At 40.5% G+C, this 16,209-nt stretch overlaps 1 protein-coding gene across 3 annotated transcripts in view; it reads right to left on the bottom strand.

The window, feature by feature from the left end:
* Positions 1 to 16,209, bottom strand: part of LOC133510611 (polypyrimidine tract-binding protein 2-like) — a 71,979-nt gene that overhangs the window by 24,461 nt on the left and 31,309 nt on the right. For all 3 annotated transcript variants that reach the window (XM_061838700.1, XM_061838699.1, XM_061838701.1), the window contains exons 13-15: positions 14,087 to 14,179; positions 6,920 to 7,036; positions 6,714 to 6,813 (exon numbers count right to left, since the gene is read on the bottom strand). In XM_061838700.1, the coding sequence (XP_061694684.1) occupies positions 6,714 to 6,813; positions 6,920 to 7,036; positions 14,087 to 14,179 (310 nt within the window). The remainder of the gene's footprint in view (positions 1 to 6,713; positions 6,814 to 6,919; positions 7,037 to 14,086; positions 14,180 to 16,209) is intronic.

The following is a 16,209-nucleotide window of genomic DNA, read 5'->3' as shown; positions in this document are numbered from 1 at the left end:
TCATTTTCATTTTACATTTACTCACTGTATGCCATAAACACTATTAAAACAATGCCAAGCCATCATTGAGAATTTATTTTAGTTGGTTGAGGGATTCTGTTCTGACAATTACAGGGATCAGGACAAGTGTGTTCTGTGGCCTTTCCCGAGATTATATTACCGCTACATCAGAACATGCACAACGATTATTGTTAATGTTTGTTGAACGGACAGTTTTTTTGAAAAACAATACAAGTACAAACCTAACAAAATCTAATATAAATACAGATAATTCCTTATATATACACACACACACACACACACACACACACACACACACACACATGTATGTATGTGTGTGTGTGTGTATATGTAACAGCATATTGGTGGTACGCATTTTACATTGATAAGGGTTTTCTGGTTTTTATTTTTAGATATATTTTTTAGATCAACTTTCGTGGTGCGCATTATACTTCAGGACGTATTATACACGAGAAATTACGGTACATATGTGCTGAGCTGTGTCGGCGGCCTATAATTTTACATCACAGGTAGATCCATGCGCTTTCAAATCAGAGATATGGATGCGACACACCTGGCAAATAAAGGTGGATTGTGGGAGGTTGGCTGTTTGAAAAGTAGATTTTGGGAGGAAAAAAGTTTAGATACCCCGGATTTAAAACATTTAAGGATGTCTGGCCTGATTTCTTCAAAGTATTCAAAATTTTTTAATCTCTTATTTTGTGTGTTTTATAAGATAGAAGCCCAAATTATATAAAAACAAACACAATTGTTTAAATTGTGGACCCTGAATTTATAATCTATGAAAGTTTAACTTTTTCAATGGAAGTATAGAAGAAAACTTTTCCAAGATAATCCAATTTTTTGAAAGGGTCTGTATACACATTAACACACTATCCTGGATGTAGTCATTTTATTGTTGTAGTGGCTGAAGGCAAGGACCCTGCTGGTCTGATCCTCAGCAACAGAAGCTGTCTTTCGGGAGATGGAATGTCAACTCTCTGGCAGGGAAGTAGCCGAACTGGTATGTGAGGTCGAGAGGTTTCAACTAGGTACAGTCAGGCTGGCCTCCACACACAGCTTGGGCTCTGGTATCAGTCCCAATCGCCTATGTTGAAAGGCACCAAGCAGGTATGGGTATACATATTGCCTCCGGTTCGGTGCCTGTACATTGGGGTTCAGCCCAGTGGATGAGAGGGTAGCCTACCTCTGCCCGGGGTAAGGGGGCGGGTCCTGACTGGAGTTTGTTCCTATACACCAAACAGTCCAGAGTAACCACCCTTTTTGAAGTCCTTGGAGGGGGTGTTAGAAAGGACTCTCACTGGGGACTCTATCCTTCGACTGGGGGGCTTCAATGCTCACGTGTGCAAAGACAGAAAGACCTGGAAAGGTGTTATTGACAGAAACACCTCCTGATCAGATCTTGAGGAGTTTCCCTTGGCACCAGGAAACCCTAGGTCACAGTTCAATAATCAACTTTGACAGCTGGGTGCCTTGAGGTGAAGTCGTTTGTGTAGAGCAGAGGGAAGAGCACACAACCTTGGGGTTCCCCATTGCTGATAGCAGCATGGATGAAATGGTGTCCCCCAGCCTATCCTGCTGTGTCCTGCCCGTCAGGAAGATGTAGATCCATTGGCAGGCGAGACGCTGACCTGGAGAAGCTTGGAGCAGTACAGGGACTATGGTGTTAAACGCAGAGCTGAAGTCCATGAACAGGATCCCAGCATAGGTTCCCTCACTGTCGAGATGTTCAAGGATGAAGTGCCAGACCCATGTTGACGGCATCATCTGCAGACCTGTTACCTCGATAGGCAAACAGCAGTGGGTCGAGCTGGGGACCTGTGACACTCTTCAGGTGGTCCAATACAAGGCGTTCAAAGGACTTCATGACCACAGATGTCAAGGCAATAAGTCTGTAGTCATTATGACCTGAGACTTTGATCTTTGTGAAGACAGGAGCAAGTTGGTCTGAGCAGACTTTGAGGCAGGATGAGGACACAAGGTCTTGGCCCGACACTTTGTTAATCTTTTAATTCTTTTGAAAATCTACCAAAATTTCAAATCATCATGTCATAAGTGATAATGTTGAAATATTACAAGCATTTTTGTGTTACCAAACATAAACAATATTTGAAAACCTTTTTAACCTTAATTTCAAAACTAGTTCATAAAGTGTGTGTAAATGATGAGGCGAATAAAGATTTTTATGGTTTCACAGCCATAACAGCCTTCTGAGGGAAACTACAATGTACCCTGTAACAAAAAGGAGCAATAGGTCATACATTTTACCACCTCAAGAGAAGACTGAACGGAGAAACCAACAGAAATAAGAAGTGAAAGAAGCTGTAGTAAAGGCTTAGAAAAGCCTTTCAATGAAGACGGAGACCGTCTGGTGAAGCCAATGGGTCGCAGGCTTGTTATGCCACTAAATATTAATTTATTCACGGTAAGTTCATTTAACAGGGTTCATACACTTCCAGAGAATCAAAATTCGATGAATTTTCCATGACTTACCACGTATTAAATACAAAATTCCATGACTAATATTGGATTGACTGATTGTGGTAGACGGCAATTTGTCAGCTATATGATGTGTTTTCACTTAAATAATAAGTGCCAAATCTTATAAGTGTAGTAGGCACATCATAATGACTGTGAAGTGTATTGTTAAAAATATAAACTATAATTACATATTGAACATATATTTTCATCTAAGGTTAATGTTATGTTGACTATATTTAAAATACAGAAGTAGCTGTTTATGCACTTTATTGTGTGTGCTTTCATCCTGGATCAGGATGTGCCAAGGTGGAATTTTAACATTATACACCATCCTGTACCTTCTACTTTGGCTTCAGACTAGACCTCTTTTACTTAAAAAAAGAGAAAATCTCGTCCAGTTGCACCACTTTTTCTTTTATTATTCACATAACCCGACATTCATTAAAGCAACACCACGTTTTTTTTTTTTTACTTTTACCATTTTTATTGAGCGTAAGCACAAGCAGCAAGTCCAACTCTTTGCTCTAAGCTGCCCAGACTGTGTGGGTGTAAGGTATTTGTAATTATGAGTGTACCCCTTTCAGAGCCGAAGGTGGGTGGAGTCAGGTGAACTATCAGGAGTCTGTGTGCTTCTGTGTGTGTGTGGGCGGGGGGGGGGGGGGGGGGGAGTCAGGCTGTGGTTCACTGCTGGATTGGTTTTCATCTCCGCGGAGAATGTCTATGTATTTCTACTCGTAACAAATTTTACGCGTGTGATTTTTCGTGCTCGATTGTGCAGATTTGAGAGTGCAATCGTGCCAGTCAAGTCACAGTGACTGAAAATTCTATGACATTCCCTGAGCCTAGCCAAATATTTTATATTTACCGGACTTTCCATGACCTGGAAAAGGCACCGTTTCTTTCCATGATATTCCAGAAATTCTGACCCGTACGAACCCTGATTTTACTAACATCTGTTCCAATGCTTCTGCTCACTTGAAAAGTGGGTGGCTTCAAACAAAAGGTTCTCTGCCTTGAGTTAAGACATCTAAATGTAATTACCATAGAATAAAAGATGGAATTCTGAAGTTCTGTCTGAAATTAAATCTTTGATCTGAAACCCAAATGCCTTGAGTATACAACAAAAAGGAATTACTGTTCCAATACATTTGGAAGGGACTAAATATTTGTACAGGCATCCATCCATGCATTTTCCGTATTGCTAATCCTCTCTTGGGTCACGGGCATGTTGGAGCCCAGCCATCTTCAGGTGAGAGGCGGGTACACCCTGAACCAGTCATAAGCCAATCACAGGGCACACAAAAACAACCATTCGTACTCACATTCACTCCTCCGGACGATTTAGATCTAAGTCTCCCTCTGTGCCACTCGAGTGTCCCCACCCAACATCACCAAAACATGCATGGTAGGTTAGTTAATTAAAATTTCCCGTTGGTGTGAATGTGAGCGCAAATGGTTGTTTATATGTGCCCTGCGATGACTGCGGACCAGTTCAGGGTCTATCATGCCTTTCCTCCGGAGATAGGTGAGTTAGGCTCCAAAGTGCCTGCGACACTGGTGAGGATAACCAGTACGGAAAATGGATGGGTGGATAGTGTGCCCTTTGATTACGCAGTTGGATCAAATGAATATAAAATACAGTATTTTCACGACCATACGGCGTCTTAAATTTTTTTCAAAATGGATGCGGTATCTTATAATGGATCAGGTTTGATCAAAAAATAAGGTGAGTACATACATTATTAATTACTTCAATAAAGTACATCCAAACTCACTGTTTACACCAGGCATGTCACACATGCAGGCCGGGCCAGGCCTGTTGGCATAAATTTCTGAGTATGTCAAAAAAATATGCAAGTCTCTAGCTCATTTCTATCCAATGTTGTGATTTTAAAAAAAAAAAAAAAAAAAAAAATGCTACCTACGGCTGCTATAGGGCAGTAAATGTGTAAAAGCGCTCACGTCTGGCACTGCCCGCAGTTAGTCACAGGAAATAAACATTTGCAAAGTGATGTGTTCAAGTAACAAAAAAAAAAACAAAAAAAAAAACAATCTTGCTTCACCATTCACCACTACTCAAGTTATTAGTCAACACAACCTTCCCAAAGTGGCACTGTCAAAAAAAAAAGTAGACAGTGAGTGCAGAGTTCTCCAGGAAAAATGGACTGAGAAGTATTTATTCACAGAAGTAAATGCAATACCAGTGTGCTTAGTATGTAAACAGCAACTTGCAGTGGTCGGCGCCACACCACATTCCAGTGCCGTAACAGAGTTGTTACTCAATATGAAGACGTCATAAGTGTGTTCAAGATGAAACTGTCACCGTGGGAGTCGCAGCTATCCAACGGTGACAACGGTGGATAAATATAAAGACAACACAACAGATTTGCTGCGAGAGTTTGAGCAGAGGTTTTAGGTATTCAGTGAACTTGAGAAGAAATTTGGCTTTTTTCGATCACCGTTTACAGTGAAACCTTCTGATATGCCAGCTGACATTCAACTGAAGCTTATTGACTTGCAGTGCGATTCCGCTATGAAGGACGAATTTGGTTCCATGGGACTCGTGCCACCTTACCCCAAATTAACAGCCATGTTTGCAAAGGCTATATCCATGTTTGGGGCTACTTATCTTTGTGAACAATAATAAAAAAAGCAGCGCTCAATGTTAACAAACACTTGAATCTTCTTCTTTTCATTTCGGCTTCTCCCGTTAGGGGTCGCCACAGCGTGTCATCTTTTTCCTTCTAAGCCTATCTCCTGCATCTTCCCTCTCTAACCCCAACTTCCTACATGTCTTCCCTCACAACATCCATAAACCTTCTCCATCCTCAACACCCTTCTACCAATATATTCATTCTCTCGCCTCTTAACATGTCCAAACCATCGAAGTCTGCTTTCTCAAACCTTGTCCCCAAAAACATCTAACTTTGGCTGTCCCTCTAATTTGCTCATTTTTAATCCAAATTACAAACAAGCAAATATGAGCGTTCATCTAAATAAATGTGTTGCTAGTCAGGATTTTACACCTGTTGATGCATTTATATAGGCAAAAAGATGCCAAATTTCAGGAGCCAGCGGCAGTAAGTAGACTGCAGGACTGCAGTGAGAGAGAGAGAAAAAGTGTGATGATACAAAATTTGTTTGCACTCATGAATACAGATCATTAAACATAAGATTGATCTGGTTTCATATGAAAGATAATAAATATTGTGCAGTATATTCTCAGCTTCAGTAGGCCCATCATAATAGTTTGATCTGATGTAGTCTAATCTTATTCCCCATGCACTGCTTTCTATTTATTTATTTAGTATTTAGTTTTTTTATTTATTTCAAAGCAGTATGACAATTAAGGCGAAAATATTTTTTCATAGCTCCCACTTGAGTTGGTTTAGTGTGGGGAGTTGGTTCAGGGGTAAAACTGCATTGACTCAACTGTTAAAATAAACCAGTTAACACATTCACCGCCAAAAATGAAAATCATTTTTTCCCCCATTGTTTGTGAATAAATGTGTTGTGCTTAGAAAAGATCCCTTGTCACCTGTGATTATAATATGTAGGGTAGGCTACAAATGCAGGCTGAATGATAAAGCATAGTACCGAAAACAAAGCGAAATATTTGGAGTTGACATTCTTTTACTGTTCCGGCCTACCTGAGAAAAGAAAGTCTGGATCCGGCCCCAGAGCCAATCTGAGTTTGACATGGCTGGTGTACACTGTTAAATACTTCAATAAAGTACAAAGAACTAAATTTTGCTCCTGCTGAATTTTTAAATGTTTTAAACAAGCGTATTGTCAAGTCACTTGGAGGCTGGAGGGGCTCCCAGCATGCTTTGCAGTGGTAAACTTACGAAAAACCGCCTGAAGTGCATGATGTTTTGTGTCAACTTCATCGTTTTGTTGTCTGCTAGTTGTGCTGTTCTTTTTACTGTGGTGTAATAATTTTGGTATGGTCAGACACCATGAGTATGAATGGCGTGTTGACTGGTGACTTGCTTGCAAGGGTCATTGTAGGGGGGGAAAGGGGTAAGCTTGTTCTTCTGCTTACAAAAATGAAGGTGCAATTTTTCCTCATTGCCCCATGCCTGTATCCAATAATACCATCCAGCTTATGTAAACGCAGAAATTGCACTGGCAAAAGAGACTGTGCTTTTTAATACAATGTGCCTTATGGTCGTGAAAACTTGGTAAATGCTGTATGATGTAAGCTCTACCGGATATTGGAGAGATGAAGTGTTGCAGAGGGAGGAAAGATGTTCTGGAAGTTTTTGGATCCTGGTTTCTTGAACCGATGTAGAGGAGAGCCAGAAAAATCTGGGGAAAATTTTTCATTAAAAGTCTAACTTTACAGATTCTGGGATCAGTGAAAGATGTATGAAGTTGCTGTTTCTTCATGTGTGTTCCAAGACTGTGCAGTCACCTTTAGTTAAGAGCTGATCATCTAGTCCTTCCCTGGGCAGAGCCACAGTTTGATGTTTGGAGAGTGTCACCCTCATCACTTTACCAAATACCTTCTGTCCATTCAGGTGGCTCATTGCTACAAAGGACAAGAAAAGAAAAAAGTGAGTGGGTGTACACATGCACACACACATGCATCTTAGCTACTGTATATTTCACTAAGTGGAGATAAAATTCTAAAGAAAATGCACTAGTATGAGCCTAGAACAGACCTCATTGGGCAGCGCAGTGGTTTTGGTTGCCGCCATAGCACCCATTCTTTTTGTCAAATTACACCAGAACGCAATGGAACGTGTGGTTTCCTCTTTTGGTGATAATGTATGAACAAATTGGACAACAGGGATAATAAATTGCAACTTGAATAAACGTGAAGCATTTTTCTGGAACCCCAGCAATTGTGTAGTGTTCCCTAGAGTTACCATGTGAGGGTCGGGGGTTACGTTCCCAAATACATCCAAGTTATGTAAAATCCGTGTATTTTCATTCTTTGTATTCTCATGTTTTTTTTCCATTTACAAAATTGACTTTTTTTTCCCATTTACAGGCTATTTTTTTCCATTTACAGTGCATGTTTTTTGTTGACTGGTTGTTTTTTCCATTTAGTTTTTTTTTTTTTTTTTTTTTTACACTCACGGTACTGTTTTTTCCATTTACAGAATGTTGTTTGACTTCTTATGTTTTAAGGCTGATAAACCCCTAACCACACACTTTATAAAATTTTGTCAGATAGGCTTTGACATTTTCTCACGTTTCTCTTGTTTAAACAGTGTCAAAGTTCAAGCCTTTGTATACAGTACTGTATTATAGAATGAAACCAAAGCTCAAAACCTGTTTTAGCCCAAAACATTTATTCTAGAGATTAAAAAATAATATAAACGTCCGTCCATCCAACTTCTTTGGTCTTACCCAGGACTGGGTATAATTCAGGGGTCTCAAACTCAATTTACCTTGGGGCCGCTTGAGGCGGAGTCTGGCTGAGGCTGGGCTGCAGCCTCGGTGCACATGTGGAATTTAAATTTGGAATTAAAAACAATCCTATCTTCTCAAATATCTATTTTTAAAACACAAAAGATGAAGAAGGATGCCGGTGTTTACAACCTGTGTCCAAAACTTCTTAAAAAAAAAAACCAAACAAAAAAAACCCTCTCCTTGCCAACGCTGCTGTAACTTTCTTTCATTGAAAATAGTTTCTCTGCTTGCTTCAAGCCCAGTCGATGTCACACCCCAGATAGTCATCTACCCCAAAGTGATTGGTCGGCTCGTCAGCTCTGCACACAACACTGTAAAAGTACCATCCATATAAAACTGGGCCGCAGTACGATTATACTTTGAAATTAAGGTGGTGGCCACAAAATATCGTCTCATGGGCAGCAAATGGCCTGGGGGCCACCAGTTTGAGACCTCTGGTATAAATGATTTCCTACGAAAAGGAAAATATGATGGGTTGAACCCAAGAAATCCTAATTAAAATGGCGACTTTTATCATTTCTCTGGCCGTGCGTTTTTCTCCTGCTAAGACTTTGCTGTAGTGTCTTTTTCCACTGGTGCTGGTGTCTTTTTGCGAATGAAGAAGATACTTATTGGTTGCTGTTTGTACTTTTCTTCTGGGTGAGAATATTCTTATAAATGGAGATGTCACCTTTGATTATATTTAAGAACTTTAATGAACGAAACCTCAATGGGTCCCATTCTTGGGTCGCTCGCCCAAGTTCATTGGCTATTCTCTCCATGTTTTTCAAGTTTAAGTCTATCGTCCTCATCTTTCTCAGAACTTGTCCATTTCTTCCTTTTGTCTCTCTTCCTTGCTTGCTGGCTTTGTCATCTCTGCGAGGTCTTCATCAGTCAGCGGCTGTGAGTGGGTATTGCGGCATTAATGTCATATCTTTTAAAGCCATCTCCCACAAGCTGCTTCGACAAATTCACAGATGGATCTACTGCAGAGTGATGCAGCTCATCAGGAGAGCATCCACTATGAGTGTGCACTGCATCTGGCCAAAGTTCTTTCCAGCAGCCATTCCAAGTTTCAATTTTAATCTTTTCAATGGCCCCCACTGAATTTGAATTGAAACCTTCATATAATTTTTTTAGGACATGATGCAATGGTGTATTAACACTGGAGCTTCAGTACAGAATCTTGATCCAAGTCCATAGTCTCAACAAAATAGTGCATGGTGTTGTACATAGAGGGCCTTGACAACGGGGATCACACCCTGGTTCATGGGCTGAATCAGCAATGTAGTTTTTGGCGGCAGAAATTAGATTTACACACAATCATATGACAAATTATCAGCATGGCCTCCGGCAATGTCTTTGATCAGCAGCACTTTGAAGTCCAGTGCTCACAAATAAGGCTTGACCTTCAGGATGAAACAGTGTTTGAACTCCAAGCCTTTGCATTGTGCATCAAATAAATGGGCATTCTCTCTCTCTCTCTCTTTTTTTAAACCTATAAATAAGCTCAGGTTTTATCATAAAGCCCGCAGTATTACCAGACATTACCAGAGTCACACAATCTTTGTGGGCCTTCCATCTGTGGGTTTGGCTTCATCCTGCATTATAAAGGTGTTAGAAGCCGTTCGTTTAAAAAATAAGCCTGATTTAATTCATTTTAAAAACCTTTTCATACTTACATTGCCCTTTCACAATGATGGCTTTAAAATGTATTGTTGCTGTCGTCCTTATATTGTTTTCCTCCTCCTTTATATCACTCATTTTTAATCGACAGAGCCTTGAGAAACGTTGCTCTCCACATCGTACAAGTGGGAGAGGTCCACATATAAAAACCTGAGCACCGAAATATTGCACTCTTGTTAGGGGATCAATTAAATCTTCCTTCAGTACCTCTGATTGTTGGTTGAGAACATCCAGGGCCCTTGTGTGTATAATGACAAAGTTGACAGTTGGGTGCTGATTAATGATGAAGATTTTTTTGAGAAATAGGTTAATTAGTAAAACAATACTTTGATATTCTTCTCACTGCAAAAGCATTTCCCATCCTTGACAGCTCCATCAGTAACTATGAACTTTTGGGGTCCCGATTTTGTTCTTGTACGGTTTTATTTTATACCTTTCAGTGGTGGTGGGAGATGAGCATTCTTGGCCAGGGTCTTGTAAAAGTGACTCATATCTATTTAAAGTGAAGAAAATGAGTATTTGAACACCCTGCTATACTGCAAGTTCTCCCACTTAAAAATCATGGAGGGGTCTGACATTTTCATCATAGGTGCATGTTCACTGTGAGAGAGAGAATCTAAAAAGAAAAATCCAGAAATCACAATGTATGATTTTTTTTTTAACAATTTATTTGTGTGATACACCTGCAAATAAATATTTGAACACCTGTCTATCAGGTAGAATTCTGAACCTCAAAGACCTGTTAGTCCGCCTTTAAAAGTCCACCTCCACTCCATGTATTATCCTGAATCGGATGCACCTGTATGATGTCGATAGCTGCTTGGAGACCTGTCCAGCCCATACAATCAGTAAGACTCAAACTTGTAACATGGCCAAGTTTGGTATCCAAAGACACCAGAGAAAATTGTACAACTGCACATGGCTGGAAAGGGCTACCGAGAAATTGCCATGTAGCTTGGTGAAAAAAGGTCCACTGTTAGAGCAATCATTACAAAATGAAAGAAGCTAAACATGGCGGTCCATTTCAATCGGAGCGGAGCCCCATGCAAGATATCACCTTGCGGGGTCTCACTGATCCTTAGAAAGGTGAGGAATCAGCCCAGGAGAACACGACAGGTCTTGGTGAATGACCTGAAAAGAGCTGGGACAACCGTTTCCAAGGTGACTATTGGTAAGACGTCATGGTTTGAAATCATACATGACACGGAAGGTTCCCCTGTTTAAACCACCAAACGTCAAGGCCCGTCTTAAGTTTGCCAATGACCATTTGGATGATACAGAGGAGTCATGGGAGAATGTTTTGTGGTCAGATGAGACCAAAATTGAACTTTTTGGCCATAATTCCACTAACCGTGTTTGGAGGAAGACGAATGATGAGTTCCATCACAAGAACACCATACCTACTGTGAAGTATGGGGGTCGTAGCACCATGCTTTGGGGGTGTTTTTCTGCACATGGGACAGGACGACTGCACTGTATTAAGGAGAGGATGACCACGGCCATGTATTGTGGGGAACAACCTCTTTCCCTCAGTCAGAGCATTGAAGATGGATCGTGGCTGGGTCTTTCAACATGACAATGACCTGAAGCACACAGCCAGGAAAACCAAAGAGTGGCTCTGTAAGAAGCGTATCAAGGTTCTGGCGTGGCCTAGCCAGTCTCCAGACCTAAACCCAGTAGAAAATTTTTGCAGGGAGCTGAAACTCCGTGTTTCTCAGCGACAGCCAAGAAGCCTGTCTGATCTAGAGAAGATCTGTGTGGAGGAGTGGGCCAAAATCCCTCCTGCAGGGTGTGCAAACCTGGTGAACAACTACTGGAAACGTTTGACCTTTTGTAATTGCAAACAAAGACTACTGTAGCAAATATTAACATTGGTTTTCTCAGGTGTTCAGATAGTTTTTTGCAGCTGTATCACACAAAATTGTAAAATAAATAAATAAATAAATCATACAATGTGATTTCTGGATTTTTCTTTTTAGATTATCTCTCTCACAGTGGACATGCACCTACGATAAAAAATTCAGAACCCTCCATGATTTCTAAGTGGGAGAACTTGCAATATAGCAGGGTGTTCAAGTACTTATTTTCTTCACTGTATAAGTCTGATGTCAATGTTTTGCATTGACTATTTCCTTTTTTTTTTTTCTTGCTCTAAACTGTAACGGCCATCCATGGCCGCTCACTCTGCGATGAGGCAGCCGGATTACTCGGTAATCTGCTGGTGTTGTGTCCTACCATTTAGATACATCTTTGTTTTATGGTCCTGGTAAAATTCCAGGGAGGACTGCTGGAGAATTTTTTATTGTTTCAACAGTCCACATCTGTCCTCGTTGTTGAGTTAGGTCACTGTCAGCACACTTCTGCTCACCATTTTGTGACATCGGTAGAGTGGTTTCATCCTCCGACTGGCTATTAAATGAAGATTCTCCCCAAAATTCACATGTACAGTAACCCTCCAATGTGTAGAAATATTATTATTACATATATTTTCGACATTAATTGAAAATAAAAATTGAATATAAAGAACATATTTTAAATCCAAGCAAAATCTGGATATGTGCCAGCTTTCTGAGCCAAATGCGGAAGAAACATCCTTGACTCCGCCCCTGACGTCTCCGGTGCTTAGCATTACAGACCATTTGTTCTCGCTAAGCCAAGATGCCGACTTGTTCTGCACCAAAACTGAGAAAACGTACCCAAATTAGTCCCTCTTTAACCTTCCGTGGGGTCAACCTGACAGGATAAAGCTGTGGCTGTCACAGTTGAGGCTCATTCATCAGCGGGGAAATTTGCACGCATTTAATCAGGCAAGAGCATTTCACGGAAACGATAGTTCCGTTACAGTGTCGTTACCCAGCCTGAGAAAACACAGAACCGAAAGTCCGTTTCCCAGACATCAGGGCTTACTTTTAATAAAATTCGCCCATGTGTGGAATGCAAAACAAGTTCTCAACGAAATACAACAATCTGTATAAAATGAACCTACATCAACCCCTTTATTTTTAATGAATAAAACGCCCAGCTTTGTCAGTGTGGTTTACAAACAGCACCGGTTTCCGCTTCTGTGCTACGCATGCGCAAGGTCGAGTTATTCATATCCGGGTCACTCAAACGCTAGTCAAGCATGTTGGTTGCTAAGCGTAAAAGACCAGAGACTGTGTCCCTAAAGACGTTCCAAAAGTGGACTATATCTGAAGAATTTATTGCCGAAACCAATGAAGGTGAGGTGATAAAGCTGAGGTGCAGAATATGTTCAGAACACCATGCAGCAATACGGAACGGAAAGAAGCGAAGTGGCGACGCATATCGGGACCGCTGCTACAGTCAATTCTCAACTATATTGACGGGGCGTCTTATGTACACCGAGGTAATGCGGATAAACACGTGAAGAGCGGCTCACTCCATGACTGGGCAAAAAAAAAAGTTTTGTGGAGAAACGAATGAAACTGAAAGCAAATGCAGTCAAAGTGGTCAAAGTACGAGTGGTGTGTCTAATCCCGCAACAGCAAGTTCAACAAATCCAACCTTAGAAGGTTTTATCAGGCAAGGCAACGAAAAAAAAAATACTATAATAATCTATAAAGTTTTGTGCTCAATCTGCACTTGGCAGTTGCATGTACATGCAGCTAACCAAAAAAGAAAGATTGCAAACACAACAGGAAACTTTGTGATATGGCTAAGGCTTTATTCCGAAGTACATGTAAAAACCGGTTCCCATGAGCATTATCAACAACCCTGCGACTATCGTGCGGCTAAGAAAATGGATGGATGGACGGATAGATACGTGTAAGCACACAACAATTCCCAGTTACTATATACGGCGATGCGCGCATGCAAACGTCCCCCCGCCCCGGTCGAATGCGAGAAACGGAGTGCTTGAAAAGTACAATTTGGGGAAGGAAAAAAAAGTCTGGTCACGCCTGCTTGTATAATCTCTACACTGAAACCAACTGCTCACAAAAGCATCAAATCTCCGCAGTCCATATAATGGGACTGTTATTGTTGTTGTCAACACCACGCTTCTCCCGACACATTGACTTCCGCCTGTGTGCATTCTGGCTCAAACGCTTGAACATTGTCTACTGTTATTTTTGTTTTGTCTGCTCAATGGCGGGAGTAGTAATAGCATGGAACATCGACTCGCTGTTGCACTCGCTTTGTTGGCTCTGAGCACACAACACTTCCTGGTTACTATTTACGGTGATCCGCACGTGCATTGGATTTTAAAATATCCAGGGGTCGCTGCTTTAATTTTTCCAGAAGAAAGACAAGCTCAGCAAGAAAAATATAAACAGAGGCAAAGCAAGAAAAATACGTGTCTGCACGAATGAGAGAGAGTCTACTGTTGCTGATTTGCAACAATTACAAAGTTCAAACATTATAAAACAAAAATACAAAAAACTGTTTTTTGTGTTCATATCAATATAGAAGATGGATGGATGTGCATAAATATATGACAAATGAAAACGAGATTGCCAGAAGCACAAAAACTCACCCAGCTGAGCCTGGTTACTATCTGATAACTGGATCAGAGCACTGTCTTTCTTATTGTAGAGGATCTTCACCCGCTGCACGTCACCATAGACACCTAAACGTATGGGAAGACAAAGAGAGAGGTGGACAAAGACGGGGGAGAGAGAGAGAGAGGAGAGAGAGAGAGAGAGAGAGAGAGAGAGAGAGAGAGAGAGAGAGAGAAGAGAGAGAGAGAGAGAGAGAGAGAGAGAGAGAGTACAAGATGGAGAAGAGCATGAGGACAGAAAAGACAGAGCAGGAGAGGAGGAGCCGACGTAGATAAAAAGGAGAAGTGTGAAGGATGGAAGGAATTCAGTTAGTGCTAGAGAGACAAAGGATCAGAAAGGACAGGATCTTCCCATTTGACCGTCACTTGAATACAATACGTTTGGATAACAATTTTCAATTAGGACTGTCAACCATGACCTGTTTATCATCTGTGTGTAAAACAGAGTTGCATTGAAAACAACGTAATGAAGGGTGAAAGAAGAAAGTGTCCTTTTAAATGTTCACTGAATTAAGGCAGAAAAAGCTGCAGAGCAACTTTGTAGTGAATGCAGGATGACACACGTGCAAGCAAAAATTTAAGGACAAAAATGTTAAAGTGGCTGGTTGACAGTCTTTAATATTGTAAAAGCATTCAGTTTAGAGTAGAAGATCATCCAACTGCACAGTTTCACTGTTTGAATGGAGATGAAAATAAAAAATGTGAATGCACTTCTTTCATACACTCTCGAGTGAAACTTCAAAACTCAGGAAAAGAGTTAGCGGTAAGTCTTAGTGAAAATGGTGGCCTGTGTGATCAATGCATCGATTATTGTGATGAGAACAAAGAAATCATCTGATGTGACAATTGGGTATGACTATAGATTGAAACGTACGTCTTGCTCGCCAAATGCCATGAGTACTGCAATGTAATATAAGTTTTTACTAAGTAGTTATATACACAAAAATTTACAAATAGAGTGGACCTCTGCGTGCACTTAGTTCACCAACCACAGTTTCACCTTTCACAGATTTTTTTTTACATTTTCCTTTTTTATTTTTTTAAATTTTTTTGGTGTGCAACCAATCCTGAAAATGCTTAGTGGTGATTTATCCCAACTTATTAAAAAATGGAGGAGTGAAAACAATATATCTACATTTCTTCCCTCAATGCTATTATAACTGGAGTCAATTATCTCTGGATTTTCACTATTTAGGGTCTGGCACAGTTCCTATTCCCTGTGAAATGCTGGGCTATATTGTATTGGAATATGATATAAAACTGTCAATCATTCAATGTATTTCCTTTGCTTTCCTCATTTTTTTCCACTGTAATATTGTCCCTCAATTAACATTATTTTTATTACCTCTATCCTCTGTTTCTGTCTGTATGTCTAAACTCAGCTAGTTAAAGCAAACAGCTGCACCAGCCTTGCTTTTCTTCAGGGTTTCTTTCTAGGAAAAAGGGGAATTTTTCATTGAGGCCATTGTAATTGTGTAGGGGTTCACTTGATTAGCTTGTTTCAGTTGCTTGAAACAGTTTGTTATAAATAGGTAGTACAGTGGTACCTGCACTTAAGAAATTAATTCATTCCAGAAATCGTTTTGTACTGTGAATTTTTCGTAAATAGAAGCGCTTTTTAAGTGTAACTAGCTTAATCTGTTCCAAGCCCCCAGACATCCCCCCGTCAAAAATAAGCATTCAACATGCATAATGTAAGCTATAATAAAAATTATATACAATGCGAAGAGAACGGTGAGTGACAACCAAAAGGCATCGTGGGGGACGGAGGAGGAGGTAAATGTTTGGCAGCGGAGAGAAAACATAAGTACGAATGTGCGCACACACAACTGAATTTTAGAATAGAGATGAATAATCTTGCAAAAAAGAAAAGTTTGGAAAAACTCATGAAAAAGTTGTACTTTACATATGTGCGCTGGCATAATTCGGTGACAATTGAGTGTGCAAACGAAAATGATCAAAGTTAAAGGTTGACATCCTTCCTAGCGAATGGGATGCCAGAAGGATGCTAGGGCAATAGCCAATGGGAGAGCAATTCTATCACACCACACAAAACAAGGTACAGGATGTTTACGTTCGGTGGAATTTGGGGGTGCGAA

The sequence above is a fragment of the Syngnathoides biaculeatus genome, chromosome 13 (genome assembly GCF_019802595.1).
Source record: "Syngnathoides biaculeatus isolate LvHL_M chromosome 13, ASM1980259v1, whole genome shotgun sequence".
Taxonomy (NCBI): domain Eukaryota; kingdom Metazoa; phylum Chordata; class Actinopteri; order Syngnathiformes; family Syngnathidae; genus Syngnathoides; species Syngnathoides biaculeatus.
This window is presented reverse-complemented; position numbering and strand designations above follow the sequence as displayed.